At 44.5% G+C, this 27,884-nt stretch overlaps 1 protein-coding gene across 1 annotated transcript in view; it reads right to left on the reverse strand.

The window, feature by feature from the left end:
• The window catches only part of LOC138658308 (uncharacterized), a 192,294-nt gene that overhangs the window by 96,110 nt on the left and 68,300 nt on the right, over positions 1–27,884 (reverse strand). The window contains exon 6 of the mRNA XM_069745784.1: positions 24,933–24,987. Coding sequence (XP_069601885.1) covers positions 24,933–24,987 — 55 coding nt within the window. The remainder of the gene's footprint in view (positions 1–24,932; positions 24,988–27,884) is intronic.

The raw sequence follows: 27,884 nt of genomic DNA on the forward strand, positions 1-27,884 counted from the left end.
GTCCGCAGCCGCCCCAGAAATGGCGCATCTGTAAGATGCGCCAATTCCGGCACTTAGCCCCTCTCTTCCCACTCCCGAGTAGCGGTGGGATATGGGGTAATAAGGGGTTAATGTCACCTTGCTATTGTAAGGTGACATTAAGCTGGGTTAATAACGGAGAGGCGTCAATAAGATGCCTATCCATTACTAATCCAATAGTAAGAAAGGGTTAATAAAACACACACACATTTGGAAAAAAGTATTTTAATATTCTTCATTTAACCATACTTACCATACTTCAGCGCCTGCAAAAAAAAATTAAAATAATAAACCGTATACTACCTTTCCGCCGTAGCCCAATTAATAATGAGTGTCCCACGACGATCTCCCCTATAGAACAGTGACATCGGGTGATGTCACTGCTCTATAGGACCCTCAGTGACACACTGACAGGAGACAATGGCTCCCGCAGTGCATCACTGAGGTTACTAAAGTTCACTGGTCTCACTTTATGGCAATTGCTGCGTGGGAAAATGTCTCACCCAGCAATGCCAATAGTGAGACTAGGGACTATTTTCTCACAGGGGCGTAGGAATACCTTGTGAGGAATACATGATGGAAGGATACGTTCCATCATTGTGTTCCTGGAGCCCCTGGAGAGTGGTCGCATCAACTGATGCTCCTGCTCTCCACGGGAGATCGTCGTGGGACACTCGTTTTAATTGGATTTCTGCGGACAGGGAGTATATTGTTTGTTTATTATTTTAATATTTTTTACAGGTGACAATGGCTTCGGGGAACAAAGTGACAAGTGATGGTGAGTATGTACTCTATGTTATATGTACTGTATGTCTGTAGTATGTATGTATGTACTGTATGTCACATGTCGTTGCATGGTGCATGTCGCATGCCGTCGCATGGTGCATGTCGCATGGTGCATGTCGCATGTCGTCGCATGGTGCATGTCTTCGCATGGTGCATGTAGCATGTCGCATGTTGTCACATGGTGCATGTTGTCGCATGGTGCATGTCTTCGCATGGTGCATGTCGCATAGTGCATGTAGCATGTCGCATGTCGTTGCATGGTACATGTCGCATGCCATCGCATGGTGCATGTCGCATGCCGTCGCATGGTGCATGTTGTCGCATGGCGCATGTCGTCGCATGGTGCATGTCGCATGTTGTCGCATGGTGCATGTCGTCGCATGTAGCATGTCGCATGGTGCATGTAGCATGTTGTCGCATGGTGCATGTCGTCGCATGTAGCATGTCGCATGGTGCATGTAGCATGTTGTCGCATGGTGCATGCAGCATGTCGTCGCATGCAGCATGTCGCATGTCGTCGCATGGTGCATGTCACATGGTGCATGTCGCCGCATGGTGCATGTCATCGCATGCAGCATGTCGTCGAATGTAGCATGTCGCATGGTGCATGTCGCATGGTGCATGTCGTCGCATGTAGCATGTCGCATGGTGCATGTAGCATGTTGTCGCATGGTGCATGCAGCATGTCGTCGCATGGTGCATGCAGCATGTCGTCGCATGGTGCATGCAGCATGTTGTCGCATGGTGCATGTCGCCGCATTGTGCATGCAGCATGTCGCATGTCGTCGCATGGTGCATGTCACATGGTGCATGTCGCCGCATGGTGCATGTCATCGCATGCAGCATGTCGTCGAATGTAGCATGTCGCATGGTGCATGTCGCATGGTGCATGTCGTCGCATGTAGCATGTCGTCGCATGGTGTGTGTTGTATGTATGTATGTATGTATGTACTGTGTATGTTTTTTTTTAACATTCAACACATTAGCCGGATGATGGGACTACTACTGTCCCATCATTGGCTAATGTGTCACTCACTGGCAGACCCCCGCACACGCTGGCGGGCAGACCCCCGCACACGCCGGCGGGCAGGCACACGCCGGCGGGCAGGCACCCGCACACGCCGGCGGGCAGGCCCCCGCACACGTCGGCGGGCACAACTCCCGCACACGCCGGCGGGCACAACTCCCGCACACGCCGGCGGGCACAACTCCCGCACACGCCAGCGGGCAGGCACACGCCGGTTGGCAGGCACACGCCGGCGGGCAGGCACCGGCGCCGGTCCACAAAAACACCGGCGCCAGCGGGCAGATCCCCAGCGACCGCAGCACAGCCCCGCCCGCACATCATGATCCCATTCCCAGCAGCAGTGAGCACACAGAGCCCCGCCCGCCCCCAGCACAGCCCTGCAGGCAGCCCCCAGCACCGCCCACAGCCCAGTCACTCTTGCTGAGTGACTGCCGACTGTGGGGGCTGGTCACGCCTGCTGCTGACGTCACGTCAATTTCTAGAGTCTGAAAATTGACGTGACGTCGGCGGAAATGAGCGGCGGCTGCAGCCTGGGGGTCATGTGACCCGTACCCAGCTGCAGCCATAGCGCCGCTCACAGGCAAAAACGGCAACGCAAGGTAATTACCCAATTCATTAGGGGCCCTGGGGGGGGTACATTGGGGGGTTAATTGAAAGTAGTGGACAACCCCTTTAACATAAGGACAGAATGGTTACCTGGAGATGGGTCCTGGGAGAGGACGCCTAACAGTACAGCCCCAAGTTTATAACTCAGAAAGGTAACGAGCTAGGATGGGACAGAAAACGTGAGACAGAGAGATTGCCAATGTGTCAGTAACAGAGAAGCTAAGAATTGGCCATATTGGTAAACTAATTCACTTGAGGGGAAAGAAAACACGGAACTGCAGGTTGAGGATAGGAGTCTCACTAACTTGACTGTCATACTGAGCTGGGTTGTGGTGGAGGAAAGTGAAAGAGAGAAGACAGAACATGTAAGTTAAGAGAAAGGAACTGAGACTGTGTATGAAAATGCTCTGTATTGTGAAGGAAACGTTCATTATCTTGTGTACCCGCTATTTCTTGTACATAATCCCCACCTATTGGTTGTTCAGTAAAAAGCTTATTTTTGACTGGCAGTCTCCCTCATTGAAGTCCTCAACATATGGTCCTAGTCAACCAAAGTCATTGGTAACATGTGGCCTGGAAGGGCGTAGCACCCCCATAGCCAAGTGTACACACCCATCCAGGACTGCCACCTTCATGTAACATGTCAAGGTGTAAGGCCGGCGTCACACTCGGCGTAAGACAATACGGTCCGTAATTTACGGCCGTAATACGCAGAAAAGTCCCCAAAATAGTGGTCCGTATCTCCTCCGTAGGCAGGGCGTGTCAGCGTATTTTGCGCATGGCATCCTCCGTATGTAATCCGTATGGCATCCGTACTGCGAGATTTTCTCGCAGGCTTGCAAAACCGACATATGGACATACAATGGATCCATGTGCTCAAAAAATCGTAACAACATATATACTGATATATATATATATATATGTATATATGTCAGTAGACACATATATGTATATATATTAATATTTCATCCAGCGCGAGATAGCTTTAAAGCCGGTAATTCAATTGCCGGCTTTTGCTATCTCCTTCCTAAACCCGACATGATATGAGACATGGTTTACATACAGTAAACCATGTCATATCCCCATTTTTTTGCATAATCCACACTACTGTTAGTAGTGTGTATGTGCAAAATTTGGGTGCTCTAGCTATTAAATTAAAGGGTTAAATGGCGGAAAAAATTGGCGTGGGTTCCCGGGCAATTTTCTCCGCCAGAGTAGTAAAGCCAGTGACTGAGGGCAGATATTAATAGCCTGGAGAGGGTCCATGGTTATTGCCCCCCCCAGCTAAAAACATCTGCCCCCAGCCACCCCAGAAAAGGCACATCTGGAAGATGCGCCCATTCTGGCACTTGGCCACTCTCTTCCCATTCCCGTGTAGCGGTGGAATATGGGGTAATGAAGGGTTAATGTCACCTTGCTATTGTAAGGTGACATTAAGCCAGATTAAAAATGTGAAAATGGAGAGGCGTCAATTATGACACCTATCCATTATTAATCCAATTGTATGAAATGGTTAAAAACACACACACATTATTACAAAGTCTTTTAATGAAATAAAAACACAGGTTGTTGGAATATTTTATTATCCTAGTAATTCACCTGAAGACCCTCGCTCTGTAACAAAGGAAAAATAAAAAAACAACAATATCTCATACCTTCCGATGATCTGTCACGTCCCACGATGTAAATCCATCTGAAGGGGTTAAATTATTTTACAGGCAGGAGCTCTGCTACAATGCAGCTGTGCTCCTGCCTGTAAAACCCCAGCGAATGAATGGAAAGTAGGTCAATGACCTGTAGTTACCTTCATTCGCTGTAAGGCACCCTCTGCTGGATGTCCTCATATGAACTCGAGCGTGGGAACTTTTCAGAATATTTTCCCAGCCTCGAGGTCATATGAGGACAACCAGCAGAGGGCGCCTCACCTCAGTCCTCCATAGAGTATAATACACTCCTCATTCCTCCATATAGTATAATACACTCCTCATTCCTCCATATAGTATAATACACTCCTCAAAGTCCTCCATATATTAAAATACACTGCTCAGTCCTCCATATAGTATAATAAACTCCTCATAGTGCTCCATATAGTATAATGCACCGCCATAGTCATCCATGTAGTACAATTCACTTCACATAGTATAATGCACCCTATAGTTCTTGATATAGTATAATGTATTCCCCATAGTCCTCGATACAGTGTAATGCAGCCCACATATAGTATAATAATGCCACCCCAGAGTATAATGCAGCCACCCCACAGAATATATTGTAGCCCCAAGTATAATGTTACCCCCAGAGAATATAATGCAGCCCCCTTATATAGTATAATGCAGCCCCTGCATATATAATATATGGTAGCTCCCTCATAGAGCATAATGCAGCCTCCCATAGAATATAATGTAGCCCCTCCATAGAATACAATGCAGCCCTCCTCATATAGTATAATGCAGCTCCCCATAGAATATAATGTCCCCCCCTCAGAGTAAGATGCAATCACCCCTCATGGAATATAATAAATTTAATACATAGAATACATTTAATATAGAATATAATACAGCCTACCTCCCCATAGAATATAATGTAGCCCCATGAAAGAGTATGATGCAATCCTCCCTCATAAAATGTAATGCAGCCCCCCATAGAATATGATACAACCCCCATAGAATGTAATACAGCCCACCATAGAATGTAATACAGCCCACCATAGAATGTAATACAGCCCCCCCATAGAATGTAATGTAGCGCCCCCCCAATAACCACACAATCCAGTTATCACTCATTGATATATTTAAAAAAAACAAAAACATACAATCCCCACCTCTCCTCGTGCCCTGCGCTGCTCCTGGCTCCGGTCTCAGCGGCTGCAGTCTGCCCAGCACACAGCAGGTACGCGATGATATGATGTCATCGCGCACCCGCAGTGTCAGAGGAAGAGCGGAGAATGATGGGAGAGGGAGCGTCAGCAGACGCTCTCTCCTCCATCATTGCATTCAAGTTTACCGGCGTCTATGACACCAGTGTAGTTGAATGCGGCGGAGCTGCCAGGGGGGGTGAGTTGGCGCTGGCGGGGGGAGTCTGCCCAGTGGCAGAACGAGCAGGGATTGAGCGGCCCACTACTGGCGCCGGCTCTTCTGGCATTTGCCAGAAGTGCCCGATGGCCAGTCCGGCCCTGGACACCGGCCTAAGTCTAGCCATCTGTTCAATAGAGTGAATTCATGTGCAATGCTTGTATTGTCATAACATGTTCTCTTATTGTATAACCTGTATTGTATATTCCCTCTGTTGTATTGTTAGGGTAGGAATAGAAATAGTTCATAAAAGGGGCCAGTCTAGCCAGTGTGTAAGGAGCAATAAGTTCCTGCTTCTAGTCAGCGCCGGGAAGGCTTGCCAGTGGCAGGTTGCTCCCCACAACCAGGAGCAGAAGGTGCCCCAGTCAAGGGGATGAAGCTGCCGCAGACCAGTCTGCTGGGCAGTGTAGACGAACCCCGGGACCGTCGTCAGAAAGACTGTTGTGGCTCTCCAGTTCGGGAGGGAGCCTGTTGTGAATTCTGTGGCAGAGCTCCCTCCTGTGGTCACAAGTGGTACTTCGGCTGATTCTCTCTGGGAGCTTCCGTTTGTGGAGGAAACTGGTACTGCTGCTTCTGAGTTTCCTTCCTCAGGTGATCTGGTGAGGTCGTTAGGTGCTTCTCTACTTAACCCCACCTAATGCTTTGATTCATGCTTCCTGTCAATGTTCCAGTGTTGGACTTGTGTTTCTCTGGATCATTCCTGTGGCCTGCTGCTCTGCATAGCTAAGTGCTTCTTTGCTATTTGTTGCTATTTTTTCTGTCCAGCTTGTCTATTTGTTTTGCTGGAAGCTCTGGGACGCAAAGGGTGTACCTCCGTGCCGTTAGTTCGGTACGGAGGGTCTTTTTGCCCCTTTGCGTGGTTTTCTTTAGGGTTTTGTGTAGACCGCAAAGTTATCTTTCCTATCCTCGTTCTGTCTAGAATATCGGGCCTCACTTTGCTGAATCTATTTCATCCCTACGTTTGTCTTTTCATCTTACTCACAGTCATTATATGTGGGGGGCTGCCTTTTCCTTTGGGGTATTTCTCTGAGGCAAGGTAGGCTTATTTTTTCTATCTTCAGGCTAGTTAGTTTCTCAGGCTGTGCCGAGTTGCATAGGGAGCTTTAGGCGCAATCCACGGCTGCCTCTAGTTGTGTTTGGAGAGGATCAGGGATTGCGGTCTGCAGAGTTCCCACGTCTCAGAGCTCGTTCTATTATTTTGGGTTATTGTCAGATCACTGTATGTGCTCTGACCTCCATGTCCATTGTGATACTGAATTGCCTTTCATAACAGTACAGGAAGCCCTAAGTACTAATGATTCTCAATAGAGGGAAAAAAGAAGTTCTGAGACCATCTTTTTTTCTTGGCTTTGTGTTTTGTCTTTTTTTTCCCCTAGACATTTGGGTGGTTCAGTACACAGGTGTAGCGATGGACATTAGAAGTCTGTCTTCATTTGTGGATCAGCTCTCGGCAAGAGTACAAAAGATTCAAGACACTATTGATCAGAAATCTATGTTAGAACCAAGAATTCCTATTCCTGATTTGTTTTTTGGAGATAGAACTAAGTTTCTGAGTTTCAAAAATAATTGTAAGTTATTTCTGGCCTTGAAACCTCGTTCCTCTGGTGATCCAGTTCAACAGGTTTTGATTATTATTTCTTTTTTGCGCGGCGACCCTCAGGACTGGGCATTTTCTCTTGCGCCAGGAGATCCTGCATTAAGTAATATCAATGCGTTTTTCCTGGCGCTCGGATTGCTGTACGATGAGCCTAATTCAGTAGATCAGGCAGAAAAGAATTTGCTGGCTCTTTGTCAGGGTCAGGATGAGATAGAGGTATATTGCCAGAAATTTAGAAAATGGTCAGTGCTCACTCAATGGAATGAATCTGCGCTGGCAGCTATGTTCAGAAAGGGTCTCTCTGAAGCCCTTAAGGATGTCATGGTGGGATTTCCTATGCCTGCTGGTTTGAATGAGTCTATGTCTTTGGCTATTTAGATCGGTCGACGCTTGCGTGAGCGTAAATCTGTGCACCATTTGGCGGTATTACCTGAGCTTAAACCTGAGCCTATGCAGTGCGATAGGACTTTGACCAGAGTTGAACGGCAAGAACACAGACGTCTGAATGGGCTGTGTTTCTACTGTGGTGATTCCACTCATGCTATCTCTGATTGTCCTAAGCGCACTAAGCGGTTCGCTAGGTCTGCCACCATTAGTACGGTACAGTCAAAATTTCTTCTGTCTGTTACCTTGATCTGCTCTTTGTCATCATATTCTGTCATGGCGTTTGTGGATTCAGGCGCTGCTCTGAATTTGATGGACTTGGAATATGCTAAGCGTTGTGGGTTTTTCTTGGAGCCCTTGCAGTGTCCTATTCCATTGAGAGGTATTTATGCTACGCCTTTGGCCAAGAATAAGCCTCAATACTGGACCCAGCTGACCATGTGCATGGCTCCTGCACATCAGGAGGATATTCGCTTTCTGGTGTTGCATAATCTGCATGATGTGGTCGTGTTGGGGTTGCCATGGCTACAAGCCCATAATCCAGTATTGGATTGGAAATCCATGTCGGTGTCCAGCTGGGGTTGTCAGGGGGTACATGGTGATGTTCCATTTTTGTCAATTTCGTCATCCACCCCTTCTGAGGTTCCAGAGTTCTTGTCTGATTACCGGGATGTATTTGATGAGCCCAAGTCCGATGCCCTACCTCCGCATAGGGATTGTGATTGTGCTATCAATTTGATTCCTGGTGGTAAATTCCCAAAAGGTCGACTGTTTAATTTATCCGTGCCTGAGCACACTGCTATGCGCAGTTATGTGAAGGAATCCCTGGAGAAGGGGCATATTCGCCCGGCATCGTCGCCATTGGGAGCAGGGTTTTTTTTTGTGGCCAAAAAGGATGGTTCGCTGAGACCTTGTATAGATTATCGCCTTCTAAATAAGATCACTGTTAAATTTCAGTACCCCTTGCCTTTGTTATCTGATTTGTTTGCTCGGATTAAGGGGGCTAGTTGGTTCACCAAGATTGATCTTCGTGGTGCGTATAATCTGGTGCGAATCAGGCGAGGCGATGAATGGAAAACTGCATTTAATACGCCCGAGGGTCATTTTGAGTATCTAGTGATGCCATTCGGACTTGCCAATGCTCCATCAGTGTTTCAGTCCTTTATGCATGACATCTTCCGAGAGTACCTGGATAAATTCCTGATTGTGTACTTGGATGACATTTTGATCTTCTCGGATGATTGGGAGTCTCATGTGAAACAGGTCAGAACGGTTTTTCAGGTCCTGCGTGCTAATTCTTTGTTTGTGAAGGGATCAAAGTGTCTCTTTGGTGTGCAGAAGGTTTCATTTTTGGGGTTCATCTTTTCCCCTTCTACTATCGAGATGGATCCTGTTAAGGTCCAAGCCATCCATGATTGGACTCAGCCGACATTTCTGAAAAGTCTGCAAAAGTTCCTGGGCTTTGCTAATTTTTATCGTCGCTTCATCTGCAATTTTTCTAGTATTGCCAAACCATTGACCGATTTGACCAAGAAGGGTGCTGATTTGGTCAATTGGTCTTCTGCTGCTGTGGAAGCTTTTCAAGAGTTGAAGCGTCGTTTTTCTTCTGCCCCTGTGTTGTGTCAACCTGATGTTTCTCTTCCGTTCCAGGTCGAGGTTGATGCTTCTGAGATTGGAGCAGGGGCTGTTTTGTCGCAGAGAGGTTCTGATTGTTCAGTGATGAAACCATGCGCTTTTTTTTCCAGGAAGTTTTCGCCTGCTGAGCGGAATTATGATGTGGGCAACCGAGAGTTGCTGGCCATGAAGTGGGCATTCGAGGAGTGGTGTCATTGGCTTGAAGGAGCTAAGCATCGCGTGGTGGTATTGACTGATCATAAGAACCTGACTTATCTCGAGTCTGCTAAGCGTTTGAATCCTAGACAGGCTCGTTGGTCGCTGTTTTTCGCCCGTTTTGACTTTGTGATTTCGTACCTTCCGGGCTCTAAAAATGTGAAGGCGGATGCTCTGTCTAGGAGTTTTGTGCCCGACTCTCCGGGTTTATCTGAGCCGGCGGGTATCCTCAAGGAAGGAGTAATTGTGTCTGCCATCTCCCCTGATTTGCGGCGGGTGCTGCAAAAATTTCAGGCTAATAAACCTGATCGTTGTCCAGCGGAGAAACTGTTTGTCCCGGATAGGTGGACAAATAAAGTGATCTCTGAGGTTCATTGTTCGGTGTTGGCTGGTCATCCTGGAATCTTTGGTACCAGAGAGTTAGTGGCTAGATCCTTTTGGTGGCCATCTCTGTCGCGGGATGTGCGTTCTTTTGTGCAGTCCTGTGGGATTTGTGCTCGGGCTAAGCCCTGCTGTTCTCGTGCCAGTGGGTTGCTTTTGCCCTTGCCGGTCCCGAAGAGACCTTGGACACATATCTCTATGGATTTTATTTCAGATCTTCCCGTCTCTCAAAAGATGTCAGTCATTTGGGTGGTCTGTGATCGCTTTTCTAAGATGGTCCATCTGGTACCCTTGTCCAAGTTGCCTTCCTCCTCTGATTTGGTGCCATTGTTCTTCCAGCATGTGGTTCGTTTGCATGGCATTCCAGAGAATATCGTTTCTGACAGAGGTTCCCAGTTTGTTTCGAGGTTTTGGCGAGCCTTTTGTGGTAGGATGGGCATTGACTTGTCTTTTTCCTCGGCTTTTCATCCTCAGACTAATGGCCAGACCGAACGAACCAATCAGACCTTGGAAACATATCTGAGATGCTTTGTTTCTGCCGATCAGGATGACTGGGTGTCCTTTTTGCCTTTGGCTGAGTTCGCCCTTAATAATCGGGCCAGCTCGGCTACCTTGGTTTCGCCATTTTTCTGCAATTCTGGGTTCCATCCTCGTTTCTCTTCAGGACAGGTTGAGTCTTCGGACTGTCCTGGTGTGGATACTGTGGTGGACAGGTTGCAGCAGATTTGGACTCATGTAGTGGACAATTTGACCTTGTCCCAGGAGAAGGCTCAATGTTTCGCTAATCGCAGACGCCGTGTGGGTCCCCGACTTCGTGTTGGGGATCTGGTTTGGTTATCTTCTCGTCATATTCCTATGAAGGTTTCCTCTCTGAAGTTTAAACCTCGTTTCATTGGTCCTTATAGGATTTCTGAGGTTATTAATCCTGTGTCTTTTCGTCTGACCCTCCCAGATTCTTTTTTCATACATAACGTCTTCCATAGGTCATTGTTGCGGAGATACGTGGCACCTATGGTTCCATCTGTTGACCCTCCTGCCCCGGTTTTGGTGGAGGGGGAATTGGAGTATATTGTGGAGAAGATTTTGGATTCTCGTGTTTCAAGACGGAAACTCCAGTATCTGGTTAAATGGAAGGGTTATGCTCAGGAGGATAATTCCTGGGTTTTTGCCTCTGATGTCCATGCTCCCGATCTTGTTCGTGCCATTCATGTGGCTCATCCTGGTCGGCCTGGGGGCTCTGGTGAGGGTTCGGTGACCCCTCCTCAAGGGTGGGGTACTGTTGTGAATTCTGTGGCAGAGCTCCCTCCTGTGGTCACAAGTGGTACTTCGGCTGATTCTCTCTGGGAGCTTCCGTTTGTGGAGGAAACTGGTACTGCTGCTTCTGAGTTTCCTTCCTCAGGTGATCTGGTGAGGTCGTTAGGTGCTTCTCTACTTAACCCCACCTAATGCTTTGATTCATGCTTCCTGTCAATGTTCCAGTGTTGGACTTGTGTTTCTCTGGATCATTCCTGTGGCCTGCTGCTCTGCATAGCTAAGTGCTTCTTTGCTATTTGTTGCTATTTTTTCTGTCCAGCTTGTCTATTTGTTTTGCTGGAAGCTCTGGGACACAAAGGGTGTACCTCCGTGCCGTTAGTTCGGTACGGAGGGTCTTTTTGCCCCTTTGCGTGGTTTTCTTTAGGGTTTTGTGTAGACCGCAAAGTTATCTTTCCTATCCTCGTTCTGTCTAGAATATCGGGCCTCACTTTGCTGAATCTATTTCATCCCTACGTTTGTCTTTTCATCTTACTCACAGTCATTATATGTGGGGGGCTGCCTTTTCCTTTGGGGTATTTCTCTGAGGCAAGGTAGGCTTATTTTTTCTATCTTCAGGCTAGTTAGTTTCTCAGGCTGTGCCGAGTTGCATAGGGAGCTTTAGGCGCAATCCACGGCTGCCTCTAGTTGTGTTTGGAGAGGATCAGGGATTGCGGTCTGCAGAGTTCCCACGTCTCAGAGCTCGTTCTATTATTTTGGGTTATTGTCAGATCACTGTATGTGCTCTGACCTCCATGTCCATTGTGGTACTGAATTGCCTTTCATAACAGGAGCCACCGATGCTGACTGGCAACAAATAGCTGCAGGGACAGAGCAGGAAGCATTATTTTATGTACAGTAAAGTTTTCCCTGTTGGAGCAGAACTGTGCCTGTTGTGTTTTTCCTAGATCCTTACCCTCAGTGGCTGTAGTGACCATGGAAAGACGGTATTTCACTGTGTTGTAGGATTGGGACTTTACCTGTCTTTTTCATGGGGCCGGGGAGCTTCTGGACTGTTGATTTAAGAGCGTCAGTCATGACTACCACCCCGTGCCACCTTGTTACACTTAAAAGGGTTGTCCACCTTTAGGGACAATTTTTTTTCTTACTTAAATACATGTAATTAGGGCTAAAAAAAATTTTTCTCTCTATTGGGTTCCATTAGAAGTTTTGCACTGTTTTCCTCCTACAGACGCTGTATTACAAAGTCTATTCCTGACTGCAAAATGAGTTATTGGAGTCACATGATCTTTATTTTATCAGATGTGTTGGGGACATGATTTTGTGTCACATACCATTATACAGGTATGATAGGCTTCCCTCCTGCTCCTGTTAATGCAGCTTTCCTCACAGACTGCACAGCTCACCAGTCCATTCAATGGCTGCTGGTGGAAGAGCAGTGACCTTACCTGTACATCAGTCTCCTCAAATAGAAAAGTTGTTTTAGCACGAGGTTTTCAATTGGAGATGGTGAAACTCTGTGACAGGAGGGAGTGTACTGATCCTCTGATATTGAATTTTATAATGTACCTCTGCGAGTATAATTATTTGGTGAAGCAAAGTTGTAGCATGTCACTATTGGAGGACATGTCCTCATTCTTATTATAAGAGTGATTGATCCGGGAAGTGGCAGTGTGTAAGAGAAAGTTGGTGATCTGTGACCATTAAAGGGTTTGTTTGAAATTATTTTTCCTAGGCATGGAGGCATTCTCTTGAGGTACGCCCCAGCTACAGAAACATTGTCTGATGTTTCCATGATGATGTCTAGTCACCTGATTACTGCAGACATTCACAGGTTTCAGCAGTCCTGTGACATCTTTGTAGACATTGTTTTTGGAGCTGATGTAGACCTCCGGAACAGACTGTGCTGGGGGTGATGGAGGGGGAGCAAATTATTTTCAAAAAGTCCATACCTTGGAAAAAAATGTCAATGTTGCACAAACCCTTCTGGATCTAGGAATCTGATGGGAGTTTGAAATTAATCAGAATCAAGCCTTAGGTATCTAGCACTGGATATAAAGACAAGTCCAAATTTTGTGCGTTATGGAATAGACTAATGCCTTATAAATACAATGATATGGACACTGGGGACCTCTGTCTTCTATTTGCAAGTCATTGCATAGTGATGTCATTTGTACCCGATTTTTATAAAAAAAAAAAAGATCGAGATGCAGCCGAGTTCAGATCAAGTAACAATAAGATTCTAACTTTAACCACTTTACCCCCAAGGGTGGTTTGCACGTTCATGACCGGGCCAATTTTTACAATTCTGACCACTGTCCCTTTATGAGGTTATAACTCTGGAACGCTTCAACAGATCCCGGTGATTCTGACATTATTTTCTCGTGACATATTGTACTTCATGATAGTAGTAAATATTTTTTGATATTACCTGCGTTTATTTGTGAAAAAAAAACAGAAATTTGGTGAAAATTTAGAACATTTTGCAATTTTCCAACTTTGAATTTTTATGCAATTAAATCACACAGAGATATGTCACACAAAATACTTAATGAGTAACATTTCCCACATATCTACTTTACATCAGCACAATTTTGGAACCAAATTTTTTTTTGTTAGGGAGTTATAAGGGTTAAAACTTGACCAGCAATTTCTCATTTTTACAACACCATTTTTTTTTAGGGACCACATCTCATTTGAAGTCGTTTTGAGGGGTCTATATGATAGAAAATAACCAAGTGTGGCACCATTCTAAAAACTGCACCCATCAAGGTGCTCAAAACCACATTCAAGAAGTTTATTAACCCTTCAGGTGTTTCACAGAAATTTTTGGAATGTTTAAATAAAAATGAACATTTAACTTTTTTTCACAAAAAATTTACTTCAGCTCCAATTTGTTTTATTTTACCAAGGGTAACAGGAGAAAATGGACCCCAAAAGTTGATGTACAATTTGTCCTGAGTATGCTGATACCCCATATGTGGGGGTAAAGCACTGTTTGGAGAGCCATTTGACTTTTCAATGCAAAATTGACTGGAATTGAGATGGGACGCCATGTTGCGTTTGGAGAGCCACTGATGTGCCTAAACATTGAAACCGCCCACAAGAGACCCCATTTTGGAAAGTAGACCCCCTAAGGAACTTATCTAGATGTGTGGGGAGCACTTTAACCCACCAAGTGCTTCACAGAAGTTTGTAATGCAGAGCCGTAAAAATAAAAAATCATATTTTTTCACAAAAATGATCTTTTTGCCCCCAATTTTTTATTTTCCCAAGGGTAAGAGGAGAAATCAGACCACAAAAGTTGTTGAACAATTTGTCCTGAGTACGCTGATACCCCATATGTGGGGGTAAACCACTGTTTTGGCGCTTGGCAGAGCTCGGAAGGGAAGGAGCGCCATTTGACTTTTCAATGCAAAATTGACTGGAATTGAGATGGGATGCCATGTTGTGTTTGGAGAGCCACTGATGTGCCTAAACATTGAAACCCTCCACAAGTGACACCATTTTGAAAAGTTGACCCCCTAAGGAACTCATCTAGATGTGTTGTGAGAGCTTTGAACCCCCAAGTGTTTCACTACAGTTTATAACGCAGAGCCGTGAAAATAAAAATTCTTTTTTATTCCCACAAAAATTATTTTTAGCCCCCAGTTTTGTATTTTCCCAAGGGTAACAGGAGAAATTGGACCCCAAACGTTGTTGTCCAATTTGTTCCGAGTACGCTGATACTCAATATGTGGGGGGGAACCACTGTTTGGGCGCATAACAGAGTTCGGAAGGGAAGGAGCGACATTTGGAATGCAGACTTAGATGGAATGGTCTGCAGGCGTCACGTTGCATTTGCAGAGCCCCTGATGTAACTAAACAGTAGAAACCCCTCATAAGTGACCCCATATTGGAAACTAGACCCCCAAGGAACTTATCTAGATGTGTTGTGAGAACTCTGAACCCCCAAGTGTTTCACTACAGTTTATAATGCAGAGCCGTGAAAAAAAATCTTTTTTTTCCACAGAAATTATATTTTAACCCCCAGTTTTGTATTTTTCCAAGGGTAACAGGAAAAATGGGACCCCAAAAGTTTTTGTACATGTGTCCTGAGTATGCTGATACCCCATATGTTGGGGTAAACCCCTGCTTGGGCGCACGGGAGAGCTCGGAAGGGAAGGAGCACTGTTTTACTTTTTCAACGCAGAATTGGCTGGAATTGAGATCGGATGCTATGCTGCATTTGAAGAGCCCCTGATGTGCCTAAACATTGGATCCCCCAATTATAACTGAAACCCTAATCCAAACACACCCCTAACTCTAATCTCAATGGTAACCCTAACCACATCCCTAACCCTGACACACCCCTAACCCTAATCCCAACCCTATTCCCAACCGTAAATGTAATCCAAACCCTAACCCTAACTTTAGCCCCAACCCTAACTTTAGCCCCAACCCTAACCCTAACCCTAACACTAGCCCTAGCCCTAACCCTAACGGGAAAATGGAAATAAATACATTTTTTTATTTTTATTTGCCCTAACTAAGGGGGTGATGAAGGGACGTTTGATTTACTTTTATAGCGGGTTTTCTAGTGGATTTTTATGATTGTCAGCTGTCACACACTAAAAGACGCTTTTTATTGCAAAAAAATATTTTTTGCATTACCACATTTTGAGAGCTTTAATTTTTCCATATTTTGGTCCACAGAGTCATGTGAGATCTTGTTTTTTGTGGGACGAGTTGACATTTTTATTGGTAACATTTTCGGGCACGTGACATTTTTTGATCGCTTTTTATTCCTATTTTTGTGAGGCAGAATTACCAAAAACCAGCTATTCATGAATTTCTTTTGGGGGGGTTATACCGTTCCACGTTTGGTAAAATGGATAAAGCAGTTTTATTCTTCGGGTCAGTACGATTACAGCAATACCTCATTTATATCATTTTTTATGTTTTGGCGCTTTTATACAATAAATACTATTTTATAGAAAAAATAATTATTTTTGCATTGCTTTATTCTGAGGACTATAACTTTTTTGCTTTTTTGCTGATGAAGTTGTATGGCAGCTCGTTTTTTGCGGGACAAGATGACATTTTCAGCGGTACCATGGTTATTTATATCCATCTTTTTGATCGCGTGTTATTCCACTTTTTGTTCGGCGGTATGATAGTAAAGCTTTGTTTTTGTTTTTTTACGGTGTTCACTGAAGGGGATAATTAGTGGGACAGTTTTATAGGTCGGGTCGTTACAGATGCGGCGATACTAAATATGTGTACTTTTATTGTGTTTTTATTATTTAGATAAAGGAATGTATTTATTGGAACAATTTTTTTTTTTAATTATTTATTTAGGAATTTCTTCTTCTTTTTTACACGTGTAATTTTTTATTTTTTTTTACTTTGCCCCAGGAGGGGACATCACAGTAATGTGACAGATCGCTGATCTGACACTTTGCTGTGCAGTGTGTCAGATCAGCGATCTGACACAGTGCACAGCTCCAGGCTTACAGGCGCCTGCACTGAGCAGGCGCTTGTAAGTCACCTCCCTGCAGGACCCGGAAGCAGCCCCGCGGCCATTTTGGATCCGGGCCTGCTGTAGGGAGGAAGGTAGGAGACCCTCGGAGCAACGCGATCGCATCGCGTTGCTCCGAGGGTCTCAGGGAAGCACGCAGGGAGCCCCCTCCCTGCGCGATGCTTCCCTATACTGCCGGAATACTGCGATCATGTTTGATCACAGTGTGCCGGGGGTTAATGTGCCGGGGGCGGTCCGTGACCGCTCCTGGCACACAGTGCCGGATGTCAGTTGCGATAGTCAGCTGACACCTGGCCGCGATCGGCCGCGCTTCCCCCTGTGAGCGCGGCTGATCGCGCTGGACGTACTATTCCATCCTTGGGAAGTAGGGCCCACCCCGCATGGACAGAATAGTACGTTCAATGGCAGAAAGGGGTTAACTGCAATGAAGAAAGGTAAGCGTGGTATTACTGTAAAAGTCCAACTCCATGAGAAAAACTGGAACTTCTGATTAAAATATAATTTCCTTTATTCAAAATGTATTAAAACATCAGCGTGACAGGATAGCTACAATTTGTTGATGCGTTTCGACTGTTTGGTCTTAATTGTAATCATGTCACAATTTACGATCAGTTGAAACGCATGAACAGAGCTGCAGCTTTTCTGCTCATGACTATGCCTTGCCTGGATTAGCCAACAGGTGAGGTGGAAGTGCTGTGGAATATGCGTGTCATGGTCCAGTCTGGAGTTTGTTTTCATCTTTCCTCTCTTGGGACTGGTCTTGCGGGGGTTGGTCTCCTCGGCCTCGTTCTTGGGCTGGCTGGGCTGTTTAAGTCCCTCGCGGCCTGCTGGCCAGTGTTGGTGGTAGTTCATACTTCCCAGCTTGAGCCCCTGACCTGTATTCTGATGTTGGTGATCCTTGTGTCTCTGACTGCCTATACCCGTGTATGACTTGATCTGATCTCTGGACTTCGCCTCTTGTTTTCTGTCTCTGACACCACGCTCCCCTCCTGGTTCTGACTTTGGCTTGTACCCCGACTTTGTCTTATGTCTCACGTTTTGATTACCACGTTCCCGGTAGGCTCTGATTTCTTGCGTGTCCCTGACTATTCTCCTGACTGACCCTGTGTACAGTGCTTATATCTCTGTGTATGACCTTGGCTTGGCTGACTTCTCTCATTACCTGTGACACCTGTGCCTGAGCTCTATGTTACTACGCTTAGTGTTTAACCTCTCTTCCCTCACCAGATCCCCCTGGTGGAGGTTTCACTACAATGCGGTGGTGGAGGAGCTGAGCAGGTGAGCTGACATTCCTTGTTTCTTGCTATCGTTCAACCAACCACTTTCTCAGTTCTATGTTAAATTTTGCATTACGGTACTAGAATGTGGACGCAAAAATTTAAAAAAGCATTCAAAGACAGATCAACAGCTAATTTTTAACACCCTACACAAGTGAAGCCAAAAGGAAGGAATAAAATCTCATTAACCACACTGTGAACCCCTTTCTTTCATCACGAGGATCCGTGTATTTATTTTGGGTAGTTCTAGGTATCTGATAAAGCACATTCAAACACCATTTGACATAAATGAATGACTTCATAAAAGCCAGCTGAAAAAAATGCTGCCTGTGAATGCCAACAAGATTTATAACTCGAGCCTTTGCTTAAATTAATGAGCATCCTTCTGCTATTTTATTAAATGTGTTGAAGGGAGCTTAATGGGCTCTGGCCTGATGCCAGATCTTAAGAGACTCCAGCCTGTAATTCCTGTAAACTGGGCCTATCTTTTCATCTGATTTGCTCTGCGTAAAACATATAGTAGATGATATAAAGCTATTTTACCAACAAACATGACAATGTCAACCATACATTGCCCTTAAAAAGCATGCTTTATCCAGATTACACTGGCTGATGAAGTCCCCTTCTTAGCTGTACATCTTTCAACCCCTATCTATCTGTGAACTTTTACACTCATCCATTGCTCTTTTTTGCTCCATGTAACAAGCTACACCCAATGACATCTGGATTTCATTGTGGATAATTTAAGGCATAAAACTGGGCTACAATGAGACAATCGTCTAGATAAGGGGTCTTTTACCCATGGATCAGGAGCCATATGTAGCTTTCAGGGCATTGATAGGTGGATCAAAGCTGTCTGACAACTGGGTAGATTAGCACCAGGTCTAGCAAACAGCTTTAAAGATAAAGACACCAAAGGATCTTTTTAGCTAGGTATATACAAACTTTTTTGTCAACTATGCTTTCAGGAATGGAAGCAACTTTAATTTGCCTAATTGTGCATTCACTTTATTGCCAATCAACGTTTAGGTCAAGAGCATTGATCTGATTGGCATTGCTATGTGGCCACTACTGCTTGGATACAGCACTCTGTGAACAGCCAGCTTCTTTAGCAATTACCTTTTGTGGCTCACCCTCCTTGTGGAGTGTGTCAATGACTGCCTTCTGGACATCTGTCAAGTCAGCAGTCTTCCCCATGATTGTGGAGCCTACTAAAACAGACTAAGGGACCTTTTTTAACGCATAGGAAGCCTTTGCAGATGTTTTTGCTAATTATTCTAATTTACTGAGATAATGACTTTTGAGTTTTCATTGGTTGTAAGCCATAATCAGCAACATTAACAGAAATAAACACTTGAAATAGATCACTCTGCTTGTAATGACTCTGTATAGTATATGAGATTCACTTTTTGTATTGAAGAACTGAAATAAATTAACTTTTTGATGATATGCTAATTTTGTGAGAAGCACCTGTAGCTCAATGTCTCCCCATAAATAAGGTCTAGAGTTACTGAATAAGTCTAGCCATCTGTTCAACAGAGTGACTTTATTGTAAGCATGAACATCCAAGAAGGACAATCCTAGATTAGATATAGGTTGTGTTACTAGTTTAACCCCTTCACGCCGCAGCCCTTTTTAGTTTTTGTGTTTGTTTTTTGCTCCCCTTCAACCCAGAGCCATAACTTTTTGATTTTTCCATTAATATGGCCATGTGAGGGCTTGTCTTTTGCACGATTAGTTGTACTTTTGAACAACACCATTGGTTTTACCATGTCATGTACTCGCAAATGGGAAAAAAAATTCCAACTGCAGTGAAATTCCAAAGAAAGTGCAATTCCCCAACTGTTTGATTTTTTTTTTACCATGTTCACCAAATGCTAAAACTGACTTGTCACTCTGATTCTCTAGGTCATTACGAGTTCAGGGAAACCAAACATGAATAGGTTGTTGTTTATTTAAATGGTGAAAAAAAATCCAAAGTTTGTAAAAAAAAAAAATAAAATTGTGTCATTTATTGATACCCGTAGCGTTTCCATTTTTCGTGATCTCAGGTTAGGTGAGGGCTTATTTTTTGCATGCCAAGCTGATGTTTTTAATGATACTATTTGGTGTGGATACGATCTTTTGATTGCCCGTCATTGCATTTTAATGCAATGTTGTGGATTGCCCCCCAAGGGCCGTGGGGCACTCGGTACCGGGTCCTTCGGTTCACAGGGGGATGTCACGGTGGCTGACCCAGTCCGTGGCCCTGGGACGTCCGTATAAAAGGCAAAGGTTTTTAAAGGGATAAAGTTTATGTTCATGATGCCACCTGTGGTATTCGGTCAGGGTGACCGACGCTGCTTTAATGGGTCCGCTGGGGTGATTGTTATGAAAGGCAATTCAGAATCACAATGGACATGGAGGTCAGAGCACATACAGTGATCTGACAATAACCCAAAATAATAGAACGAGCTCTGAGACGTGGTAACTCTGCAGACCGCAAACCCTAATCCTATCAAACCACACTAAAGGTAGCCGTGGAGCGCTCCTGACCAGAACCTAGGCGCCTCGTCACAGCCTGAGAAACTAGCTAGTCCTGAAGATAGAAAAATAAGCCTACCTTGCCTCAGAGAAATTCCCCAAAGGAAAAGGAAGCCCCCCACATAAGATGAAAACACAAACAGAGATGAAACAGATTTAGCAAAGTGAGGCCCGACTAGCTGAACAGAACGAGGATAGGGAAGATAACTTTGCGGTCAGCACAAAAACCTATAAATAACCACGCAGAGGGGACAAAAAGACCCTCCGCACCGATTAACGGTACGGAGGTGGTCCCTCTGCGTCTCAGAGCTTCCAGCAGGCGAGAAAAACCAATAAAGTAAGCTGGACTGAAAAATAGCAACAAAATAACATAAGCAAAACTTAGCTTTGCAGAGCAGCAGGCCACAGGAATGATCCAGGGAAAAAACAAGTCCTACACTGGAACATTGACAGGAAGCATGGATCAAAGCATCAGGTGGAGTTAAGTAGAGAAGAAGCTAACGAGCTCACCAGATCACCTGAGGGAGGAAACTCAGAAGCTGCAGTACCACTTTCCTCCACAAACGGAAGATCCCAGAGAGAATCAGCTGAAGTACCACTTGTGACCACAGGAGTGAACTCTGCCACAGAATTCACAACAGGTGATGTTATTGCAGCTAGATAGTATACCTTCCCACAGGTGAAGTATGTCCCCAGGGCTTCCCAGTATGTAGATGTGGTATGTTGAATAGCGCAGTGAAGAGCGAGGACACAAGGTTGCAGTCTCTTTACCTTTAGAGAAAACTTCAGCATCCACAGTCCAGAGCACCAGATCACAGGGCAGGTGGAAATCAGTAGCCTTCCCTTGTGCTGCGGTGGTGTAGTCCCTTACTGCCTATGGCTTCACATAAGGGTCTCACAGATGCGATGTTTCGCTCTCTCTGTCCCCCGTATAGGATAGGACAAAACCTGTATGACTGGTGATTTGAGCCTGTTTATAGGGTCTTTTAGATAACCCGGCTCTGTAGGTGTCACCGTGCCTCCTGGGTGTAGGTGCGGACAGTTAACCTGCAATTAGTTGTCCTGCCGGTCTCTGAAATAAGGCGTAGAGGTCCTTACTCCCTCGGTGTTCTGGCTACTGGGATGTTGCGCCTCAGAAGGAGGCAGCCTGAGCGGGGCTGGGTCCCTTCTGTCCTCCTCAGACTACTGTCTGGAACTGAACTCCTACAGAACTCCTGTCTGGAGCTCTGTCACAAACTAACTACTTTCTGGAACTGATTAACTTTCCCTACAGACTACCAGTTATATATATTTATATATATATGAGGGAGTGTCCTAATAAATAGGAGCAGAACCCCCCCAAGTGGCCTGGAGTATGAAATGTGTTGCATGTTTGTGATACCTGGATGCAGTTATCCTTCTTTGCCTCCAAACGTAGCATCACTCTCCCCGAGAGGAAAGCAATACCACTGTAACAACCAGGACCCTGGGGCGCCGCAGTTGCGTCGACCAAAAACAGTAATTCTGGCGTTTTTACTTTTTTTTTCGGTATGCCATTCACCGATTGGATTACTTCTTTTTAGAGCTTGATAGATCGGGTGGTTCTGAACGCAGCATGTCCAAATTTGTGTATATTTTATTTTTTTAAATTGCTTTATCTTGAATGGGGGGGTGACTTGAACTTTTATATTTTTAAAATATTTTTTAAAACCTTTTTTTACTTTTTGCATGCTTCAATAGTCTCTATGGGAGACTAAAAGCTGTGATAACCTGATTGCCTCTGCTATGCACAGGCGATGATCAGATCGCCTGTATGTAGCGGAAATGCTCACTTGATATGAGCGCCGGCCAACGGGCGGCGCTCATAGCAATCCAGCAATGACAACCATAGAGGTCTGCTGGAGACCTCTGATTCTCATGCCGACCCATTTTTGACCCATGATCATGTGACCCGTTGAAGTGTCTGATAAACACGAAACGGCCGTTGTCCACTGCACCTGCTCCACTGCATCCATGTACTACTTGCATTGAATGAAGAAAGGATTGTTTTACTGCATCACGGAGTGCCACCTTTTTTTTCCTTCTATTCTCCCAGGAGCCAATTGTTTGCAATCAATGGGGCAGAGTAGGGAACTGTAATCACCACTCACTATACTGTACTGTGATTGTGCTGTAATAACTCTCCGGCACATTAATTGACAGCCTTGCAGTGAATGTGTACACAGCAGGCTGCGAATCAAAGTAATGGGGAGTAAATACTAAATAAAAAATGTAAAAGAATGATTAGTTAATCAGTGCATATTTCAATATGTGCAAAAACAGTCAGAGGTGATGTGAAACTCCAGAAGGTTTTTTCTTTACAAGTGATCATTAGAAGAATGTATAGGCTCAGGTATTTGTGGCTTTGATCTGCCACCAAACAAGCAAAACACTCAGGCAGCTGATCACATGTCTTATGAGATCTAAAAGATACTGTTTGTTGGCAACAAACCTCCCCATGTCCATCCATATCATCACTCCATACAATGTTGGTGCAAGTTGTGCTATGCTAGAATGAAGGGGGTCACTACTGATGCCCATTGTCTGCCCAGTAATTGGTTGCAGGGAGCCGATGGGATGTCATTGCAACTGGTGACATACGTAACGCACCCATGCCTGCCATGTTGCTAACCGTATGATGCCAAGCCCAGTAATGTGACCACTGCAGCCAATCAGTAGCCTGGGCGGTAATGCCTTTATGTGCAGCACAAGGCCGTGCTGGAACCAGTGATTGGCAGCAGCAGTCAAGTGTAATTTGAATTCTGGATAGTACATTAAATTTATCGACATTTTGCAGTAGGCTCCTAGGTTTCCCAAGCGGTGGTCGAAGAATTTAAAAGGGTTGTCCACGACTCGTTCAACAGCTTCTGAACCCTAAGTTTCCCTCTCAGTAAAATAATAAAATCTATACTCATTTGGGCAGCACGGTGGCTCAGTGGTTAGCACTACAGCCTTGCAGCGCTGGGGTCCTGGGTTCTAATCCCACCCAGGACAACATCTGCAAAGAGTTTGTATGTTCTCTCCGTGTTTGCGTGGGTTTCCTCCGGGCACTCCGGTTTCCTCCCACATTCCAAAGACATACTGATAGGAATTCTAGATTGTGAGCCCAATCGGGGACAGTGATGATGATGTGTGCAAACTGTAAAGCGCTGCGGAATATGTTAGCGCTATATAAAAATAAAGATTATTATTATTATTATTATTATCTGCGGTGTTGGTACTATTCCAGTGGTGTAGGCACTGGCTCTCCCGGGGATCACGTGACATTGTTAAGATACACGATCCCTGCAGCCAATCAGTGCTGGTTTTACTCTCCCTTCTTTTTCGGACAAATCAAGACACATGGAAGAAGTGACAGAGAAGCCACCGGTCTCACTTCCTCAAGGTGTCAGTTACATTGGTAGGAAATGACAGTAAAGCTGGCATTGATTGGCCCCAGGGATTGCGTAACATAACAATGTCACGCATTCCGCTTGAAAGCCAGTGACAATGTAACGGTGGTGAGAGCTGATGGATGGCTCCTTGACACTCAAGGGTTAAATGTATTTGTTGCCCACGTATGTGATTAAGGTATGATACCCACTAGGGGTGCAGTTAGCTGGGACAGGGTTATCTGTAGTGGCCAACCCAGTTTGGGAGAGGGAACTGAGAGCTGGTAGCAGGTTCATGAAGTGACAGGGAGTCAGTGTGTGGACAGCAGTGTGAGGACTAGCAGCTCTGGGCTGCTAGTGATAGTGTGAGCCTAATACTCAGGGCAGTGGGTTGCCTGGTGCATCCTTGAGATGGACATCATGGGCCAGAGGCACACTCAGCTCGTGAAGCTACAGGGAAAGATGGACTCAGACTACATGGGGCAGAAGATATTGCAATCCGAATATACTACTAGAGGTGAAGAAGATTCCCTAGAACTAGAAAAGCCAAACACAGGGACATGCCACCCATACCGAGAACCGGGGCTGAATGTGTGTACTGTTCCTGTGCGAGAGATTCCAACCAGCTGCGCCTTATCACCTTTGCACCTGCCTGTAAATACTGTTCATACTGCACATACTGTACATACTGCTATTCACAAAGTAAATGTTTGGTTTTTATAAACCTTGTGTCCAATGGATTAATTGCTGCCCTGGTTCAAGAAGAAGGATTCCTGAAGCTCATCCATGACTACCTCGCTTGGGCACCTTACACCAACGAGGGAACAGGGGGAAATATAGCAATTCAGCAGGAGTTGTCTGAGAAATAGACAACCACTTCTGTCCAGGGTGTCCACATGGACATTCCTTTTCTGAATCCTACTCATACAGGTATTGTACATATGGCCAGGTTTTAAATACATCAGATAGGGATTACATACATTAGTTATGACTGCTCTGATATGGGTATACCTTGACGTTTGGTAGAGTGGCTTAATATAAATTTTTTGCAAAAAACGTATCAACCAAATACCCTGTTTTTTCCATCTTTTTACTAGCACTTGCTGTCCACTGTGATTTTTTTTTTTGCAACAGAGTGTTTTTTGTTTTACTGTGCTTTTTTGTGTTTTCAACTTTAATAAGCATATCAGAATTTTATTTTCATTTTAGAATTGTATTGTTGTAGGCAGCTCCTAAATTCTTAGAACACCCTGTAAAAACAAACAACCAACCTGAGGTTAGGAGAAAGCTCCAAGATGAGTGGTGCAGCAGCCTGTGACTTCCCCCCTGTAAAGGAAGACATACAGTAAAATAACAGGTCATACACTCAACAAGTATGCTCACTACTATTAGTCTGGTTCCAATAGACCTGTCTTCTGCACTTTTATAGGTCGCTTATTCTCATGCTGTTTCATGTTGGAATTCTCAGACTAATTCCCGAGGATAGACTCAAGCACGGGTCATAGTTTTTTTTAACTTACGTGTGAAAATTAAGAATCAAAGAGTCTATCTTCTAATCATAAAATAACAGTGTGTCTGAGACATGTCAGGGAAGGTAATGAACCCCTCCTCTCGCCCAGACGTGTGCCCTGCATCTGTCAGGTCACTTCTTGGTGGAGTGTGAACATGTTCCTACAGACTTGTTCACCGTGCAAGTAGCCCATGTGTTTCTGTTTCCATAATTGTTCTCTTGTGTCTACAAGACTGGGGAGCTACCCACCACTCCTCTTGGGCTATCTGCACAAAAGCTGTTCTACCCTGTATGCACACATGGATTTTTCCTCTCTGAACCCTGTTCACACAGGTAATATACAGATGATCAGGTTTTTAAATACATCAGATAGGGATTGCATACATTAGTTAGGACTGCTCTGATATGGGTATACCGTGAAGTTTGGTAGAGCAGCTTAGTATACATTTTTTGCAAAAAACGTATCAACCAAATACCCTGTTTTTTACATCTTTTACTAGCACTTGCGGATTACTGCAATTTTTTTCAAACTGAGTGTTTTTGGTTTTACTATTCTCTTTTGTGTCTTCACTTCTTCATCAGTAGTCTGTAAGCAGGTAATCCATCATACAATCCTACATAAAAATATTTCATCGCTCACTATAGTTAATTTATTAGTTAATATACAGGAACATTCCCATATCAGACATTTATGGCATTTTTATCTCTGGAACCCACAATTATGTTGCAAGAGGGAGCCCCCAAACCTCATTACATCTGATGACCACTTATTTAGCTGTTGTGGTAATTTGTATAGAACAGAATGAAGAGCATCACGCATATGCACATCCACTTCAAAATTTCTTTATCATAAGGTTGAACCCCTTTAATCCATAAATAACCAGGTTTTTATAACCATGAGTAGAAGAAGAAGCATAACGGTATTGGGGAAGAAGCTTAAAGATAAGTTCAGACATAACAGATTTATCTCATGTGATTTTTTTTTTTTGCAGCATTGTGATGGAGTTTACAGTCAATTTGCGATGGGTTTAACCCTTAATGGGACCAAGACAAACCCCATCAAAATCAACTGATACATTCTAAATTATAATCTGCTTGTCTGTTCGTCAAAATGGAACAGATTTACGGAGCAGATTAATTTCCACAAGATATTCAAACATATTGGAGACCTGATCTAAAATTGCTTCAGTATTTCAAAACGTTTTTCCCAATTGTGCTCTTATAAAAGCATGACTACAAACACACGTGAATGACCAAAAAACAAAATATCTACAAAATACCCATTTTTTTCCAATCCCAGTTGCTTATAGAGGACCAACAGATATTGCAGCATTGTCCAGAGACTGAATAGTATTTATGAATGTAAAAATATTAGGGTTTGGGGAGGGTCAACTATAAAGCGCTAATAACAGATGAACTCAGAAACCTTGCTATACACCTAAAATCAGAATAAGTGCAGAATACTAGGTCTACTCACCAGCTGAATATGATTGCCTTATGGTTGCATGTGAGGTCAGTCAGTGGCGCTCAGACATGGTACCTAAGCCAACAATTCAGCTTCAGTAGAACCTGGCCCCTTAGGGTAGGTTCACATGACCGATATCTTCACATCTGTGATTTTATTCTGATTAGACTTAGATCAGAGATTGATTGCAGTGCCAGTTTTTCTCAGTCGCAGAAAAAAAATTTTCTCCATTCTGTCAGTTGATGTCAGCCAGAATTTTTGCACAAACACATAGACTTGTGTTGCCGATTTTGATCAGACACTCAGATCAAAATTGCCCATGTGCACAGCCCCATAAAATATGATAGGTATGAGTGCGATCCATGAAAACCACGGCCCTGATGGCATTTTCCCCTACCCCGCAATTCATTACGGCGCTATCAGGGACTTAATTTAGTGGGAAATGTGAGGGACAGGGGAAAGGTGGATAGGACACTTTGTAATGAATAGAAAGCTGTGAGAAGATGCTTTCAAGGACTTGCAATGAATAAGGAGGTGGCAGAGGATGCCAAGTACCTTCCGTACCGCCAGTTAATTATAAGACCCGACACCATCGTCTCCCACCCCCAAATTCATTATGACGCTATCCGGAACTTATAATGAATTGTGAGGAGAGGACGCAGGACAGAGAGTAAGGCCTCTTTCACACGTCAGAGTGAGAATTTTTCACTGTGATCTGCAGTGAATTACTGTAGCACCTGTAAATTAGACGGGCTCTCATCGCTACAGAAATTCCAAACATGTGGACACGCAATGTGATTTAGGCATACTGGTGCTCAGAAGAGAGGAGGCATTTGGATTTGGGAGTGCAGAATTCACTGAATTTATTTTGGGGGACAAAATACTACCGGTAACATGGAAACCCTCTATATTTCTATTAACAAATGATGAATTTGAGAGAGGACTTGATTTTCTTGTGGATTGATTTGAAGCTTTTGTTGGGAACATTTTACATAACATTTGGGATCACATTTATCCATTGTTCTATGCTGAGCACTTACTTTGGGGTTTCCATCTAAATCTCCGAGTGACATGACTCAGATGAAACCCCAGAAGGATCCCATCACTATAATGAGGCATCAGATACTCTGGACCAGAGGTCCCCAACCGCCACTCCGCGGACCAGGACGTTGAGGTTTTTCAGCCGGTCCGCGGCGCCGCTGACAGCTAGCTTCACAGCCCTGCACCTGGTCAGAGCACGCTCTGTGA

This window comes from Ranitomeya imitator, chromosome 1 (assembly GCF_032444005.1).
Source record: "Ranitomeya imitator isolate aRanImi1 chromosome 1, aRanImi1.pri, whole genome shotgun sequence".
In the NCBI taxonomy this organism is placed as follows: Eukaryota; Metazoa; Chordata; class Amphibia; order Anura; family Dendrobatidae; genus Ranitomeya; species Ranitomeya imitator.